This window comes from Drosophila tropicalis, unplaced genomic scaffold (genome assembly GCF_018151085.1).
Source record: "Drosophila tropicalis isolate 14030-0801.00 unplaced genomic scaffold, ASM1815108v1 contig_859, whole genome shotgun sequence".
Classification (NCBI taxonomy): domain Eukaryota; kingdom Metazoa; phylum Arthropoda; class Insecta; order Diptera; family Drosophilidae; genus Drosophila; species Drosophila tropicalis.
The window spans coordinates 7147594-7165534 of NW_027173353.1; the positions used below are offsets into that span (position 1 = coordinate 7147594).

The following is a 17941-nucleotide window of genomic DNA, read 5'->3' on the forward strand; positions in this document are numbered from 1 at the left end:
CACAACAGCTTACCGCAAAGCGCAATTAATTTTCCAAATTATATCCACACAAAACATTTTGCTCCGATACTTATTTGTCATATGTTTTGTTATATAATTGGCTTGCCATTACGACAGGCCGAAACGAGTCCCGGACGGACCGAGGACCACGGGACGTTGATATTGTGCATCTCGGTTTGGGAAAATCCTGAAGTGTGAATGGAATCGACACAGAGTTCATTCATGAACACGTCGAACCCCGCATGATGTCTACCTGCTTAAGCGTGGGAAAGTTGGGCGTTCGGCCAAAGGCATCTAAAACACTGGACACGGGCCGCTCAGACAACGGTCAGTCTTCGGCTTCGGCAGGTAGTCCGGATAAAATTGGGCTGCTCCGCAATTGCATCGCCGCCTTAGGCTGATGGGTTATTTGTTCGATGCTGGGAGTTTTTGTATACAAAAAGAAAAAAGTCCCAAGTGGGAAAGATAAATTTCCGGTTTTTCGGTCCAGTCTCGTATTTCCCACGGGTAGATCCCGACGGGCGGCCCCTCGTCCGAGTATAAAACCTGGACGAGGACTCTAATCAGCAATCAGTTGAGTCAACGACAGTCAAGAGATAACATCAGAGCAGAATGTTCTTTATACACATATTTTTGAGCTTTGCCAGCTCATCGGCGGCCATTGTTGAGCCCATGAACTATTATCAATACACACAATTCCAGGCTCCCCTCTCCTGGGAGGCCATCACCAGCACTAGCTTGGAGCAGGCATTATCCCATTGCCAGGAGAACTTTAAATGGCAACGTTGGAACTGCCCGAGCAATGATTTCGTGAAAAGGAGAAGCAATGCAGGATCTGGAGTCATTCCGCTGGATCGTGAGGACGTTTATGTGGCTGCCATTTCCATGGCTGCCATTGTTTACACACTCACCAAGGATTGTGCAAATGGTGTGATTGCTGGCTGTGGATGCACCAAAAATGCCCTCAACGTACCCTGTGCCCATGAGCCGGCCAAGGCTCTGGAACAATACGAGAAACGATTTGGCCTCGGAGTGGGTGCAGCTGCACATAATCAACGTGTAGTTGGTGCCCTACTCAAGCAATCATTGGAGGAGGAATGCCGCTGCAAGAAATCGAGTCCACAAGGCAAATGCCTAGAGGAGCAATGCGTATCAGTGATGAAACCCTTCGAGCATGTGGCTCAGGATTTACTACAAATGTACGACGATGCCATTCAATTGGATACCACAATCAGCAATCTAAAGATTATGTGGCAAAACATACCCTTGGACTCCCTGGTCTATATGCAGGACTCGCCCAACTATTGTGAGCCCGAGGCCAAAGGCCGTTGGTCCGGCACACGGGGACGCCGTTGCACCAAGGATAACAGCGGTTCGGCCGAGGAGCGACTCTCCTGCCAGCAACTGTGCCGGGTTTGTGGCTATCGCGTACGCACCCAGCACGTTCGCACGGAGCGACGTTGCAATTGCAAACTAGTCTGGGGATTCCGCCTCCAATGCGATGTCTGTGTGCAATTGGAACGACAATACAGTTGCTACTAGAAGGGAGCAGCAGGTGCTTTCCCTTTATGGGGGGCGCTGGTTGAGCCCCTCTACATCTACCTCTATATCTATATCTATTATTTAGACCTTAAGTTGTTATTAATTTATTGCCAACTAAAAAATACAAAACAATAAAATATCAATCATTAGAAATATACAACTTATGACCGTGAATTTGTATTTCCCATGGTAGATTTATTTACCCGGACACGAGCAGGTGAAATTGTCGATGGTTTTATCTAATCGCTACAAATCAAAGTAGATCAATATATAAATTTGATTTACTTGGAATTTTGATTATAATTGTTCACTGAAAAAAAAGACTTGAGAGACGAAATTTTTCTATAGATTTATTGCACAGTCCATACAACTAAAGAAACCACAAAATTTGGGTGAAACAACAACCCATTTAGCTTATCCATGTTGTCGGTTTGCCCTCCACCCGATAGCCATTGTAGGCAGCCGCTGCCGCCGAAGAAGCTGCTGCCGCCAGCTCAGAACGCCGACTCGGTTCGCCAGCCCAATAGGAGGGCACCTCATAGCTCTGGACCATTTTGTTGCTGTTCTTGATGGCCGAAATGATGAGCAGGAAAATGGCCAATTTACCCACTAATATGGACTTAACTAGCAGCAATTTGAGTTTCGTCACCAGAAATGGCACAATTGCCGATTGGATAAGAAAAGGCAGGATGAATAGGGGTAAAACTTTGGTTATCATATCGTACTTCTTCCCGCGGCCTAAATAAATTGAAGAATTTTGTTACATAATTGAATTGAAAGGAGGGGACACGGATTAAACTCACCTTCCTCGCTGTTGTCTAAGCTAAGCCAACGGGCGGCAACAATCTCTTTAAGATTCTCGCCATCCAGTTTTACATGGACAATGTCATTGCTCATGTCCAGACTGACATTTAGGCCGGGTCCCACTTGATACCGCTGCACGTTCTCATTCTCCTCCTCCAAAGTTGGCTCTGTATTGACTTCGGAATCTTCATCGCGTTTCTTATTGTTGTTGCGATATTTGCGCTTACGCTTGCGTCTCTTTTTGCCCGCAGTACCCTCAGTGTCATCATAAATGGGAGTCTCGGTTTGTGCCTCCAACAAGACTTCGGCATTGGCATCGTTACGCATTTCCTGAGCCAGAGCATCAACATGTCCATCGGCAATGGCCTCCACTTGCTCTGGTTCTGCTATTTCAGTTGCCGTTGCACTGGCCTCATTGTTGGACATTTGGACAGCACTAACACGATCCCGTAGACGCTTCTTGTACTCACTGGTCGTCTTATTGCCCAAATATGTACTCTTGTAGTTCTTGTAGATGCCCATGAAGATTTGCGTATTCTTTTTCAATGCCTGCTTATCCTCAGGCTCGTAACTGCTGGCCAATCCGCGGGCCGCCTCGGTGGCAATCTCCTCACTAATGGTTGTATCCTGGCTACTGGCTAGCATTGTGCACAGGGCGTAGAACAATAGAAATCTTAGCAAGCCACTCATCTTGTTTGCATATCACTGAACACTTGGATTGGCTAAAATCAGAGTCTTAGTCTTAGTCTTTCTGCACGCTGCGATGGCCAGACACAAAATGTGGCATGATCGCGTTGCGCCAAGCATTTTATCAACTCAGAAGAAAGCAGACTCCAGCCAGAAGTGCCACTCTCTGCCATTGGAATCGGGCACAGCAGCCACAACACAGCCAACTAGCCAACTAGCCTGCTAGCCAGCCGGTGTCACTTGCCAGCCAAACAACAACAACAAACTAGTTGCTCAAGTCAGAGGCTAGAACACGATTCTTGTGCTGAATCGGAATCCTCTTCAATTAAATTGCCAGCCAATGTGTGTTGTGTCTCTGTTGCAAATATCTAGAGTAGGCCTGCAATTTCTCACTGATCTCGCTCATTGATTTCTTTTAGCTGTAATTGCCACCATACCTCCTGCCATGTCTCCTCCTCCGACTATCGCTTAGCTTAGCCATAAATAATATTGAATTGTTTAAGTAGACTCCTAACGGTGGCTGTCGTCATTCTTTAGCCCAATGCCGCTGGCAATTAGCTCTGACGGCCATAGCATGAGAAAGTTGTTTAACAAAATTGGTCCATCGTCATGTCTATGGAGGAGGAGGAGGGTATTTTTTGTCCCCCGCCAAAATCCAAAGTAGAAAGTAAATTCTATTGATAGGAGTACGAAAAATCCGCTTAGCATATTTGGTTTCTTCAATTACTTTCTCATAAATTATTCCAAGGACTTTACGCATATAAAATACATATATGTACATATGTTCCAAAGATAGTCCGGGCATAAACAGTTAAATATTTATTGGAACATTCTCAATTCTCAACCTATTACAACATTGTTAAATATCAATAATTTAATGTCATGAGAGTTAAAATAAATCTCGAAATTTCATTCTTCATTTTCGATTTTTAACAGATCAAATGTATTCTAATTTTTAAGCAAGAATGACATTGAAGGATTGCACTTAGAAATTATAATCTGTATTTTAAAATTATATATTATATATTTAGATTCTTTAATATTTTTAGTTTAATACAATTGATTGTTCATTAGACAGTTGGCAATTTCAAATTTCAAAATCATTTTTTTTGAAAATTTGTATAAGCTAATTGTAATTAAAATATTTTTTATAGATGTAAAACTCAAATAGTTAAAAGTTTGATAATTTTTAAAAGAAATAAGAGTTTTTTAATAATTGTATGTTTGTAAAATATATATTATTAAATAAGAACGATTTTTAACTAATTTTTTTTAGGTGCTTCAAATGCTTTAGATAATCTTTGTTATATTTATACCCTTGCAAAAAGGGTATATTTATTTTGGTCAGAAGTGTGCAACGCATAGAAGTAAGCATTTCCGACCATGTAAAGTATATATATTCTTGATCAGCACGACGAGACGAGTTCTATAGCCATGTCCGCCCGTCTGGATCAACGCAAACTACTATTTATAACTGCGTTATTTTCAGAGCTATTGTTGTGAAATTTAATATTATTACACTTTTAAACGACTCTGCCAAATTTGATTAAGATCGGGTGACTATATGATATATGTAGCTCCCATAGAAACGATCGGTCGAAAACAGTGACTTTTGTCAATAACTTCGTTATTTGGCATGCTAAGATTGTAGGCCGTCCATTAGATGGAACATTTTCCACTTTGACGGCTATAGGTAGGAAAAGATTAACAAAATATCCTTGCAAGGGTATACAAACTTCGGCGCGATCAAAGTTAGTCCCGGTCCTCTGGTTTTTATAGTTTATTTTCTCAAAATGTTCACTTGTTTTATTCATTTTTTATTACTTAGCAGTCTGATTTCAGAGTGGTTCTTGTTTATAAATGTTGTGCAATTTGTTGTTGTAATAATCCAAGAGTTTTACACTCTCTATTATCGAAAGTGAAGGTAGAGGCATGTAGGCTGTGTGGGTGAGGCCTATAGTTTATGCATATGTATTGGTATTTTATCAATGATAAGTCGTTACAAAAGCAATAAATCAAAAGAAAGGTTGTAGATTAATATGCGGCACCTTATTGTTAATTAGCTGATTAATCGTTATGGCCATGTGGATGAAAAACGAAAAATGAAAGCGAATTGACTGTTGTCCTCAATATATGAGCACGCGTCGTGAAAGAATGCCCAAGAGTCCGAGGCAAGTTCCTATGCAGCACCGTCTATCTTCACGCCACCAAATGGGTAAACATGCCCCTAAAGGGCGGCAGTGAAATGCGTATTCGTGGTGCCAGTCAGATTCGGCATCGCTGACCGTTGGGTCTGGCACGATTTGCTTGTTTTGGTGCACGTTCGTGCGACATTGCTATGTCCGGCTGACGAATTTCAAGTAGTTGCCGCCCGCCCAAGCCAACCAGACTCAAGACCCTATGTCGATAAAAGCCAAGTTCATTGTGAGTAAGCCATTCAATTGTGTGCAAGTGCCGGAGCCGAGCAGTGCCCCCAAAACGGATTACGAACGAACTCAAACAAAAAGGACTAATCAATCCATCGAAATGGCTGCTGTTCAGAAAATAACTCTAGCCCTTGTGTGCCTGTGTTTCTTGTGTGATATGGTTCTGTGCCAGCAGCAGGCCAGTAATAATTCGGAAACGGATTCCGATGTGGCTGGTCAGTAGCAATTGAAGTCAAGTAGGAATCGTTGTTAACTGTTTTGTTTCTATTACAGAGAGCCGCACATTTGGCCATCATTTTTTGCGTCGCATTAGCTTTGCCCTGGTGCCAGGAGCATTTGTTGTCGGGGTGATTACCACCTTGCTGGCTGCTCTCACTGTTGTCTCCATTAAGGGTCTGGGTGTGGGTGTCATCTTGCTGGTGCTGGCCATCGGACAGATGTTATCCCGTGCTCTACCCGTTCAGGCTGCCGCTGCTTATGCTGCTGCCCCAGTTCCCGCCCCCGTTCCCGTTGTCTACTCCCATTCCCATACACAGCAACCCGTTTGGCTGGAAAAGGAATGGTAGAGCTGCCAATCAACACCCAAAACAGAACAGAACAGAATAGAACAGAATAGAATCTTAAATGGATGAGGAAGAGCTGGTAGCAAGCCAAGTTATACCTCAGCGAGCATGCAACCAAATAATAATTTAAGTTTAGTTTAAATTATTTATTTAAAACCAAAACAAAACAAAAAGAAATATACAAATATATAATACAAGCAAAGACTTTGTCCAAAAAAGAATTGTTGACTGTCTCAACATTTAATGGCTTGATCACGGAAAGTGAAATTTGATGTCTCATTTCGTATGCCAATCAGGCAACGATTTACAGTTCTTTTTCAGTTGCTCTTCCGTCGTGTTGGGCGTCCAGCTTTAAAGACGTGCTCGCCCCCACCCAGCACGTAAAGAAAGTCTGCTTCTTTGGCCAAAAATGGGTCACACTTAGTCGAATATGAAAAAGCAAAGAAAAAAAGTATCTTTTACTATAGATTTCACTATTTATAATCTAACTACTCCTATGCCTCATTATGGTCGGCTTTTAATTGATAAACTCTCACTTGATTAAACTAAAGCACTTTGCTGGCCATCTATCTTAACTGGCCATAACTTGGCAACTAACTAGCTAATTACCCCGTGCAGTTTGAATCCGGCTTCAATTGTTCCACTTTGTGACAATTTAGCAATCTTGGCTAATCAAAACAAAAACTCATGACAACGAAGATGACATACACTTAAATTAAATGTTTCTGGTACCAACTAATTGTCTTGCTTTGAGTTAAGGGTTTTCTCGATTAGATAAAGACCATTTCCCATTCAGATTCAAGTGTGTTGATGGTCAGGGAAAATATTCAAATTTCATATACGCAGATAGATAATAGAAATTCTCACTAACATTATCAGATCATAAAAATTTCTAACGCATAGCGGGGAAGTGGTGTGGGTTACTCTTACTTGCTGACATCGTTCGCCTGTCTGATATACGAGACAAGTGTTCCAGTTCCAGTGGAGAATTGAGTTGCCATCAACTGCGACTGCGACAGCTGTGAAGTGTCCGATAAAATGCCAAAAACCAACGCAAAGATAAGAGGCCTTACTAATGCCTAGTGAATAATCCACAACAGCATTGGCTTATAATCTATGATGGTGTGAGCTATACGAAAATTTGGTAATACCAGAAAAGAAAAATGGAAATAGGCAAATAATTTAGAGAAATGGGCCAGGCCAATAGAGAGCGACAACGACTATTTGACCTGCTAAACTAAATCTAAGTAGTGGCAGCAGTTTCTGCCAAGCCAAGTGAAACCAGTTGTCCAGAGGAAAGCGGTCGATAGATGTAGCCATGTAGACAGAGTTTAGTTGGCTGCCAAGCTAAGGATTGCCGATGCTCTGATCTTAGACAAGCGTTCAGTTTAGCTCTGTGGCTGCTGCAGTGCAGTTGTGTCCAGTCGAGTCGAGTCCAGCTAATAACGATTCGTTAGTCAAATCGATATGCTCGTCCATTTTACCGTGCCGGTCCTGTTCGGGCTAGGCATATGTCTCGTTTCAGGCCAGGCTCAGGCTCAGGAGCAGCAAGAAGCAGAGGCAGGGCCACTTAGCCAAGACATGAACCAAGATGAAGCTCGTGCCCATCTGTCAAATAGTGTGCCATACTTTAGGGCGTCAATTCCCATGCGAGTGTATGAGTGTTTGCGGGATACAAGCATGTTGCGCTGCACAAAACTCTATGTGCTCCAGAAAATGGAGGAACGGAAGCATATGCCACACACAGCCAATCTGACCAAGGACTTTCTCGATCAGTTCTTTGGCGAGGAAACTCAATTGGGCAGCCTCGTTTCGGACAAGTATCAAAAAATGACCGAGAAGGAGCTAAATCAGCGTTTAGTGCAAAACTTTCAGCGCTTCTTCAAGCATCGGGATCTTAAGTTGAACATTTTACCCGGAATGCTTTTGAAAGTTATACCCAGCAAGGAGAATAAGTTAAAGTTTACCCTAAAGAAGAGTAAGGAAACGATTCTCCGGAGGGATCTCAGTAAATAAACCTTATTTTTTCACTCACAGACATCAAAACTCGAATGGGTCGTGCCCGACGACGCGAATCCGATGACCTCCAGTTGAGTCTAATGAATCTTCCACCCATGGGTGGAGTTGGTGGCAGCAGTGGCAGCGTCGAGACATACGAACCCGAAGCAGAAGGCGACTCCAAACAGCAGGGCTTGGCTGGAGGCTCTGGCGTAGGTGATGGCGGTGCTGGAGGTGGCAGTGGTGGATTATTGGGCAAACGGAAACATAAAAAGAACAACTACAAGGTGACCATGCTACAGATGGCTGTACCAATTCTGGTGCTACCAGTTATATTGTTGGGCAGCCTTTTGCCATTTATTTTGCCGGCTCTAAAAATGGCCACCATATTGTCCCTTCTGATGAACAATGGCGCTTTCATGGCCGCTCTGCTCTATGCGGCTCGAACCCAGGCCAATAACCAGGATGAGCAACATATTAGCTATAGTTAGCCCTAGCATTAGTTCCATCTATACTGAATAACCACTATACTCAATAAAGACTGTCATTGGCTTCAGTTTCCACACTATCAATAAACATTTTTGTAAATTTTCGCTAAGCAACTCGTAGAGCTTTCATCTACGTGTTTAGATTCCAATGTTTTAATTATACTCCAACACAAAGTAAATCGAATTCAGCGTTAATAATTACAATACTAATGAAATAGAAATTTAGTCATTCATTTGGTTGCTATTAATATTTTGGTTTTCAAAAAACATTTACTTTAAGACCAATTATAGTTGTTTTCTTTAAACTTATCTGGCAAAAGATGAAGCCGAGTAAGCATGGCCTAAAGGGAACATCAAGAGAGTGGTTCCAGTCAGGTTTAGAAGACCATTTACAGGTTTTAAAGTCTTCAGGAATATTAAGAGCTGAATCTTTGAACCTTTTTTTATATTATATTTTAACATTAAAATTATCGTTGCTTGGTAATGAGATAATCCATATGGTAAAAGGATTTATTAAAGTCGCTGTAGAGATCTTTTAAATTAATCTCTCCATTATAAAAGACAAAAACTCAAGCTTTTAGATGTTTTTTAGATTTTTTTGTTTGTATTTTTAACAATTGTTTTTTGTTTTGTTTTAAGAAAATTTACAATAGGAGAGCTTTTGTGCCTATATAGTATAACTAACAAAAAATTTACACACATAAAAAGAGTCGATGCTTAAAATAGACCTTAGTAAGTACACTTAAAACTAGAACCTCTTGCGTAGACATACATTCACATACATATATATATATATATATATGTATATATAGTTGCATATATGGCTCAGTAAACTGAGCGATATGGGCAATTTATATTGGAAAACATTATTTTTTTTTTATAATTAAGATAAAGATATAGTTTTCTATTTGATTTTGCTGTGGTGAAAATTTACTTGTTTTTTTTTACGTTTTGTTTTTTGTTGCAAACTCTTTGACTAATCTCGAATAGTTTTTTATTTGGAATTGAAGCCATTATTTGATATAACTTTTTTGATTTTGCCATGCCATTTATCGTTCTGGCATGCGCTTAAACAGTCGACAGGGACTCGACTCCTCCTTCCCCTCCTTCGAAATAAGGGGGATAAGTTTTTGTATTCAACAGACACCGTTTTGTTTTTGATTTGGGTTTTGTTTTGGAGTGTATAAGCAATTAATATAAATACTGCAGTCCCGATTTGTGTTTATGTTTCTTTCGATTTTGTAAGATAAGTAAACTGCGCTCTAGGACGCAGACAACACCCTAATCCTGTTTGCATTCGAGCTCACTGTTTACAATTGAAGCACCCTGGCGATCCTCTTCGCTAATGTCCTTGTCATCCCAGCCCCAAACGGCAGTCTCCTCCAGATCATGGTCCAGATGGGCAACCAATTCGTTAGAGGGAGCTGTATCATTGTTATTGGCATCGATGAGAGCAGCAATATGTGAGCCATCTCCTGTACGCAGGACACGCTTGTGAACCATGTCCTTCGACACGAACTTCAGATCGTAGGCTTGACCTACAAAACCACCGCAAAGTTAGTATACCAAAGAAGTAACCGAAGCAGTAGCGGAAAACTTACCAATCTTTGCCATCACATCAATGAAAGCTGTGGTCCAGTTGTAGCCATAAGTGCCCAATTCAGCTGCTTTGTAGTCCCAGGGGAAGACATGGTGATAGTTATGCCATCCCTCGCCGAAGGTGATGGTCGACACGAGTTTAGTGTTCACCGAACTGATGTTGACATCGTAGGGCTTCATCCCATAGAAATGGGCCGCACTGTTGACCAACCAAGTGCCGTGCAATGAGAAGGTATAACGCAGAATGGAGCAGGTGAAGAAGCAGACGCGCAGCGATGTGCCCATGCAATAGTATGGGAACAACATGGGCAGAACAAAGCAGCAAATTGGCATAATAATAAAGTAGAATCTAAAGGCAAAAATGAACCATAAAATTTCGAATTTTAGAAGACGATTGAGGAGACTCACTTCTTTTGGAACATAACCACGGGATCCTGTTCAATGTCACTCATATCGATTTGTTTTCCCTTGCTGGTCACATCGGGATGCTTCTTGCACATCAGCCAACCCATGTGGGCAAAGAAGAAGCCACGACGCGAGTTATGAGGATCGGCATGTGTGTCGACAAACTTGTGATGCACACGATGATCGCGTGTCCATTCCCAAATGCTGTTCTGGAAGGCTAACGATTGGCACAGCATGAGGAAGATGCGCAATGGCAACTTTGCCTTGTAAGCCTTGTGCGACCAAAGACGATGCACTCCAGCCGTAATGCCCAATCCGCCCAAAAACATGGTTATATAAACTACATAAAGACAATAGGAATAAGTATAAGAAATTTCACAATCTTTATATTTTACTTACTGGGCACGATCTCCAGATACGCGCTTTCGGCATAGATCAGATATCCTCCATATATAGCCATCGAGTGGAGAATGATGAAGAGGACAACATTATGCCAGACAATTTCCATTTCATAGGGTTTAACAGCTGGTGATACCTTTGTTTCAGTGGCCTTGGCCACCGAGGACTCCTTGCTCTTGGCCGTTGACGATTTTACCACTGCTGACGGGCCAGAGGCGGAGGCGGGAGCGGCCATCTTATTGTTGTTACCATCGGCAATTGCCGTTTCAGCCAATATAAAGGTACTGCCTATTAAATTGGGTGTCATCTGCAAAATGCCAAAGTGTTTTTAAAGTCAATTGAACTCAAGTCAAACGCCTCTCTATATTGACATTCCCATAGCTTATTTCCTGATTTATGGCCTGTCACTGGCAGGTCTTTGTCTTCCCCCCTTCCTTGAGAGATGATGCAAATTATGTATGGGTGTGTGTGTGTGTGTGTACACCTCATTTCGTATGCTTAACAGGCTCCTTCTAGCTTTCCTCATAAAAGGCATCACACTCATCATCCCAGGCCCAGCTGCACAGCTAATTATGGACCAACTCGAGGTGACTGCTACCAGATTGATGCCAGAACAACTTAAGCTAAAACAACGGCGACCTTCGGCTATTTGAATGATACTCAAAACTGATACAAAGATAGCAAACAGGAAGTTAAATTCGAAAAGCCAAATTCAAAGAAACGAAAAACAAACGAAAAAAAAAGAAACACAAAACAGAAACAACAACAATCAAAGAGGCAATCGATAATATATATATATTTTTTTTGAATTTATGTTTTTCTCTTTGCATATTAAACTGTTTTGCATTTTACAAGTCTTCCTATTCAAAATTAAAACTGAAAATGAGTACAACAAATTTAATGACAAATAAATTATTGATAATGAATGAAAATGCTAATTACTCAACTTGCACAAACATATTGCGCATACGCCTAGTATATTCCAATTTGAATCATAGACATTTGTGATTACTTTTATTTGATTAATGATTATACCTTATCGATTTGGATATCATCATTTGCTTAGTCAGCCTCAAACAAGAGCGATTTAAACATAGATGGATAAGTTTTGTCAAACACTTGGTTAACTAAAATGGCCACTTGGAAAATCGTGATTTGTGGATTCTAGCCATATACTGCAGATGCAGATAATTGCATATATGTGCATGCAACCACCAAACATCAATTACAACGACTCTTCAATGACATTGACTTCAAACTTTAGTTGAATGTTTTTGGCCTGGCAACAGGTTTCCCACAACTACTAGACTGACTCTTCGCTACTTTAGAATCGGCAATCGGCAATCGACAATCAGCAACCGGTTGACCTCATAACATATGCATGTTATTTATTGGTATAAACAAAATTGTTCTTATTGGCTGAAAAGGCAAGTTTTGCTCCAACAGATTTCAAGTCATTAACTTGGCTTTGGTTCAATGTCATGAGATGTTAGCTCTTTCAACAATATATATATATATATATATAATTCTAGTGATTTCCAGGTATTATTCACCTCAAAAAGAGTTCTTTAAGCTAAGCATAAACAAATTCATGTTGTATGTTGTTGTTATTTCTATTGAGGACGTGATTGAATATTCTGTTTACAATCCTATATCTTATATCCTTCACCTTTAAACTTTAACGGTTCCCCTTGGAAAGGAGTCTGCCAGTTTTTTGAATCCTTTTTTTAATTCGTTCGCTTTTCTTTACGACAATTTAGAGAATCTTCAAAGTTATCTGGCAATTTTGATGAACTCTGACAATGACAATGAAAATGTTAACAGAAAATCATAATTCATTCTTCGGACACCCCCCAAAAATGCTTTCTAGATCCGCCCATGCTCTAAACTAGTGCACATAAATTGCATACATAGATAGATATGAGGTTGCATTCAAAACAAAAGTCACAAACTCCAAAGTTGAATGCCATTCAATCCATACTCAATATGCAATAGAAAGTATCTACAATTCTGGTGAGTTGTGCGTGGTTCTTAGTTTATGTTTTTTATAGTTTTTTTTTTGCTTTGATGGCACACGAACCACATCAGCCACACGGTGGCTAGAAACTAGTTTTTTGAGAAGTCAAGAACTCTATTTAATTTTAGATACGATGAGGCATAACATTCAGTCAATCATTCTTACCGGATTATTAGCATAGTTAAATAACCACAAAAATATTCCAAAATTTTGCTTTTGTTTAACTAAAAATTCTGAGAAGCCGAATCAAGGTTCTCTATTCTATTCTATAGACAACCTCGTGGCCAGTTTGTGATATTGATTCTGTTTATGATTTTGATTCAGATTCTGGTTTTCTAGCATCTCTTTAGAACGAACTTTGCCTTTGGCTGGATAATCAGCACGTCACAAATCGAACTAACTATGCAATGTGTGTAGTTAGAACAATAGAATGAAAAGAGAAGAAGAAGATTTATTTAAACCTGACTCAAATCTAATGCCGCTGTGATTGATACCAACGACCAGAGCTTCCATTGATCGATTCGAGCAGCTCGCACGCAAATACGCGATGCCTGGCGCATAATAAAATCAATCTTCCGACTGGGGATGGGGAACGTGACTTTGGTCTGGCCACAATTCGATATTGTATGCATATGGATACAGACCAGACGGACGGACAAATGGACGACAGTATGTACATATGTCTATAGCAACAGCACAGTAGTGCGTGGTGAGGCATCAATATTCATTATTGGTGTGTTCATATTGTATGTAGACATGCACGATAACTTTTTTCGCATTCGAAATTAGCGCGTTCGTCGATAAAGAAGAGATTCAGAAAGATTCACAAATCAGAATCAGATACCATATCACATTCAGATTGAATAGAGAGAGAGAGAGAACAAAACAAAAGTTGGCAATGGCCATACAAAATGATCATAATGATGATAGTGTCTCCTTTGGGATTTCGTCATCGCCAAAAAACCCTAGAGATTTCTATGGACAGAGATTCCATAGTGATATTTAAGGCTAGCATAATTTTATATTTATTATGTGAAATACGTGAGTGGCCACAGGTTTGATTCTTATATCTTTTTGTTGATTTGCGTTAGCAACGAACCATAGTTTTGCTCTGGGTTTGGGTTTCAGGTGAATCACTAGAAAATCAAACGATTCTGAAGTGCCTCTGACGCTTGTCGTTCATCGAACATTTATTATGGGTGCCTAATGGTTTTTGTGGTTGTTGTTTTGTTTTGTTATTATTAATTTGGTTGAAATGTTTCGATTTTGTGCTGTGGTCAAACTTTTATGATAGCCTCGAAATGACTTCCGCAATATTAAAATGAGTTTCAAGAACTTCTAAGAAATTATATCTATGTTCTATTTCCTTTCCTTGAAGATTTTCACTAAATTTTTACTCACCATTAAATTGTTGTTTTTTTGGAAATCCAATTAAATGTTTCCTTTTTTGGTTAATAGTTATTGTCTTTTGTAGATTTTTTTTCGTTTTACAGGATAGAATCGTTATCCAAGTGATCACCAGACGAATTGAATTGATGCACCGAAAGAACACATAAGTTTTGTGTCGCACAGATAAAAGTTCGTTATTTTGTATCCTTTTTGAAGGATACTACTCCGGCTTTTTGGGTCTCTTTAGTTAAACACATACACACACTAAACACCACACGGGCACGTCCACGAGGCGCGATGAATGCACGGCTTATGAAGTTACGGAACGAGTCGCAGTGCTTTTTAAGCGCCTAGTTGAAAGAATTCGCACAGAGACGATTGTTAGACGAATTGTCGGCTTGTCTGAGCGGGAAAGAGCGACACAGTGTGCTTCCAAAGTTTGCCGACAGCGAATTTAAAAGCCATCGTCGTTGCTCTCGGTCGCCTCGGAATTTGTTTTTGTTTTTTGTTTTTTCTTTTTTTGCCGATTCTTAAGCCAAGACGATCGCTAAGACGGGGCCAGGGGCTTGGGGCCGGGGTCGCTTGTTAATCAAATGAGGCGCGTGGCTCCAACGATAGACGATAATGTGTTTGTGTGTGTGTGTGTGTGTGTGTGTGTATATTTGATGAGGATACCTACAAAAGTCACTTACACTTTTGTTATTAGCTGTTTTGTGGGCAAGGGGAAGTACCCAAGCGATCTCGTGCTCTCTGCCTTTAATTTCAACATCACGTAGACAGGTCTTTTTCTCTCACTCTCTCTCTGTATGGTGGGGTCGTCGAGCAGGTCAAGCGTTTGCCAAGAATCGGTCAAGTTGAGCACCTTGTCCATGTTCATGTCATCATCTGTTGTGAATTTCAAAATGTCTGGCAGACAATTGAATATGTTTTTAGCATATTCCAAAAACTTGTTGCTTATGTTATATAATGTTCTTAAAATATAATTCAATATTGATCTGGGCCATATATAATGCTAGATATGTCAGACAGCCAGCCAGTTAGCCAGTTTTTAGCCTTGCGATTATGAATATGCATATATATATATGCGCCAAAACAAAACAAAAGAGACTTAAAACTTAAGTGACATAACATGCTATACGAACAGATTCACCCTGATCTGAGCAACTCTTTGCTGGTCACAGTTCTAAATGGCTTTTTCATGACCGCAACTTAATTATTGTTTAGTCCGCCTAAATATTTGTGCGAACATGGAAAAAAATAACAAAAATAACAACAACAAAAATGGGCCAGAAATCGAATTGCCTTAGTTCTGTGAGTAAACAACACTTATGGCCAATTTTTTTCTTTTTTTTCCTCTTTGGGTATTTCTTATGTGCCTCATGTGGGCAAATTGTTTACAGTTTGCTGGTTTTTGGCTTGACGGGTTGTTGATTGGTTTTGTGCTGTGTTTTTCACACCCAGCCCTAAGTTAAAGTTAAAGTTAAAGTATCCAATTTTGTGGTTTTTAGCTATAACTTGTAAATATATTTGCCATCTCTAGTGGTGCGGAGTGTTGTCAGAGGCCGCATCGCCGCATCGCATTGCCGAAGGTTTGACACAACATGTCCACCGCTGTGGCAACATGACGAAGGTCAGAGTGTAAGCCATAAGCAGCACAGACATTGCAGTACACTGATCCCCGACTGGGGAGTAATGTTAACCGGTTTCGGCTGACATGCCACCCAGGTGGGTAGAAGCACATATTTTAAACTATTTCATTTACTTTACAAACCTTCAAGTACTAGACAAAATATGCATAAGCACAAGTCTTTATAGCTTTTTATACCATGCACTTGTAGGGTGAAATGGTATGCTAAATTCCATAAAATACATGAAATATGTGCAAGGTCGATTTGGTCCCAAATGGACACACACACACGGTTATGGCCACGAATTTATGATGTTTTCATGTAGTTTTAATTTTCGCCGACTCCCAAGTTAGTCAATGAAGAAATTCTTTCAGTGAATTGTTGGTTATTGTATTCAGATTATGATCCATAAATGTAAAGATCTTAGCTTTGGCCGAAACCTACTTCTTTATGACGTTTTTTCTACAATCTTTCTGAAGAAGTTGTAGATCCAACAAAACTATGATAAACTGCATCCCATAGATCGCATTGACTGTTAAGCTTAACTAAATTTGATATGTTAGTTCCCACAATAAGCAAGTTTAGTACAACATTTTGTCACGCACTCTTATTTGTCGTTAAAATCTATCAGATTACCTAATTTCACTTCCTTAAATAAACCCAAAGAAGTTATTCATTAGAATTGAATTTAAATTAGATTTACTTGATGCATTATATAACTACTTTATTACTTATTTACGACATTGTTGCAGATATATCAAATATAATTTAATACACGTGTGTGTTAATAAAATAGTCAATCGACTACATCTATTAAAAAGCCATAAACCCTTAATCAGATACATTTGTATATGTATCTTTGAGAATGGTTTGGGAATCTTTAAGAGTTATTTGTGAATGAAATAATCAGAACAATGAACATGTGCGTGAATAACACACCCAAAAAATGTCATTACCATAAACTAAATTCAAAGTACTCGAAAAAGACAAAAAATTGAATAAATTTGTTAATAAACCAAAAGTAGTAAATGTTTTGCTTCAATGAATTGTTGTGTTTAGGTCACGTTGATCTATTTACAGACTTAATAGACTGATTTAAACTGGTAATTAATTTCAAAATCTAAACACATCATTCGAGAGGTAGGGGGACCAATTAGAATTAAGGTGCCACTGATGAGTTTTTCACATATAATTTAAGTGCGGTTTTTGCTAATGATCTATTCTACTTAGAATACATTTGAGGCCCATAAATCTATCACGTCCAGGGGCTTAACAGTCCATTTGACTGACAGAGGCAAACAGAAGGCAAAATGTTTGTGGGAGGAGTACTTAATGTTAATACTTTCAACCACAAAATTAATTGCCAAAATGCTATTTAATGCCCTTTACATATATCTTACAGTGGCTGGCTGTCATTGTGGCTTAAAGTTCTTATGACTTGCATCTTCGAAATTGAAAAAAAAAACACCTATGTATACACAATCGACACACAAGCCAAGGCCAAGTTGATGATCATTTAGTTAGGTAACTTGGCCATTTAACCTAACGTTGCTTAGTGCAAATCTAACTTTTCCCATTTCAAAATCTCATAAGACTGACAAGTCATTTTGTATGCCCGAACTAATTGGAAATAATTGAAATAAACAACGACGATGCCTCTGACAAGATCAAAGTGCGTGAATAATCTATACATACATATATAAATAGTCTGGTTCGGGCCTTTAGGCCAGGTGCTCCCAGGTGTGTTGTGTCGCCCTAACCAAATATTTATGCAAATGCAAAAGTACAAAAAGTGAGGCCTAGTCACAGGAAGAACGCAATGTCACACAATCATCATCATACGCATCAGCATCAAGCAAATGTGCCATGAAAACTGACAGCTGACGAAAAGTTAGTAAATATCCCATGGCTACAAACTATACTATAAGTATATAGACTAGATATATATATAGATACATAGTTTGTTGAAACACGAGTCGCGAATCAGCCATCTCAG

The 17941-nt window shown here is 39.8% G+C and overlaps 5 protein-coding genes across 5 annotated transcripts; 3 read left to right on the forward strand and 2 right to left on the reverse strand.

Annotated features, from left to right (window-relative positions):
* Positions 1 to 457: 457 nt before the first annotated feature.
* On the forward strand, positions 458 to 1542 carry wntD (wnt inhibitor of Dorsal). Its single transcript, XM_068296889.1, has one exon. The coding sequence runs from the start codon at positions 613 to 615 to the stop codon at positions 1540 to 1542; it is 930 nt and encodes a 309-aa protein (XP_068152990.1). The 5' UTR covers positions 458 to 612.
* Positions 1543 to 1951: 409 nt separating this feature from the next.
* On the reverse strand, positions 1952 to 3036 carry Osi22 (Osiris 22). The gene is made up of 2 exons (XM_068298114.1): positions 2346 to 3036; positions 1952 to 2280 (listed from the first exon to the last, which is right to left on the reverse strand). The coding sequence occupies exons 1-2, from the start codon at positions 3034 to 3036 to the stop codon at positions 1952 to 1954; spliced, it is 1020 nt and encodes a 339-aa protein (XP_068154215.1).
* A 2482-nt stretch (positions 3037 to 5518) lies between these two features.
* apn (apnoia) lies at positions 5519 to 6052 on the forward strand. Its single transcript, XM_068297979.1, has 2 exons — positions 5519 to 5674; positions 5733 to 6052. Exons 1-2 carry the CDS (start codon positions 5560 to 5562, stop codon positions 6023 to 6025), a joined length of 408 nt encoding a protein of 135 aa, XP_068154080.1. The 5' UTR covers positions 5519 to 5559; the 3' UTR covers positions 6026 to 6052.
* A 1437-nt stretch (positions 6053 to 7489) lies between these two features.
* Positions 7490 to 8511, forward strand: LOC137582177 (uncharacterized). The gene is made up of 2 exons (XM_068296629.1): positions 7490 to 8000; positions 8060 to 8511. The coding sequence occupies exons 1-2, from the start codon at positions 7490 to 7492 to the stop codon at positions 8509 to 8511; spliced, it is 963 nt and encodes a 320-aa protein (XP_068152730.1).
* A 572-nt stretch (positions 8512 to 9083) lies between these two features.
* Positions 9084 to 14729, reverse strand: LOC137581825 (acyl-CoA Delta-9 desaturase). Its single transcript, XM_068296179.1, has 5 exons — positions 14330 to 14729; positions 10912 to 11218; positions 10516 to 10852; positions 10110 to 10456; positions 9084 to 10046 (listed from the first exon to the last, which is right to left on the reverse strand). The coding sequence occupies exons 1-5, from the start codon at positions 14330 to 14332 to the stop codon at positions 9790 to 9792; spliced, it is 1251 nt and encodes a 416-aa protein (XP_068152280.1). The 5' UTR covers positions 14333 to 14729; the 3' UTR covers positions 9084 to 9789.
* Positions 14730 to 17941: the final 3212 nt, after the last annotated feature.

Coding starts and splice junctions, on each gene's coding strand:
- LOC137582177 (XM_068296629.1), top strand. CDS start 7,490: ATGCTCGTCCATTTTACCGTGCCGGTCCTGTTCGGGCTAGGCATATGT. Junction 8,001..8,059: donor AAAGTTTACCCTAAAGAAGA/GTAAGGAAACGA, acceptor TTTCACTCACAG/ACATCAAAACTCGAATGGGT.
- LOC137581825 (XM_068296179.1), bottom strand. Junction 10,853..10,911: donor GTATCTGGAGATCGTGCCCA/GTAAGTAAAATA, acceptor GTCTTTATGTAG/TTTATATAACCATGTTTTTG. Junction 10,047..10,109: donor TGATGTGATGGCAAAGATTG/GTAAGTTTTCCG, acceptor GTGGTTTTGTAG/GTCAAGCCTACGATCTGAAG.
- wntD (XM_068296889.1), top strand. CDS start 613: ATGTTCTTTATACACATATTTTTGAGCTTTGCCAGCTCATCGGCGGCC.
- apn (XM_068297979.1), top strand. CDS start 5,560: ATGGCTGCTGTTCAGAAAATAACTCTAGCCCTTGTGTGCCTGTGTTTC. Junction 5,675..5,732: donor AACGGATTCCGATGTGGCTG/GTCAGTAGCAAT, acceptor TTTCTATTACAG/AGAGCCGCACATTTGGCCAT.
- Osi22 (XM_068298114.1), bottom strand. CDS start 3,036: ATGAGTGGCTTGCTAAGATTTCTATTGTTCTACGCCCTGTGCACAATG. Junction 2,281..2,345: donor CTTAGACAACAGCGAGGAAG/GTGAGTTTAATC, acceptor CAATTTATTTAG/GCCGCGGGAAGAAGTACGAT.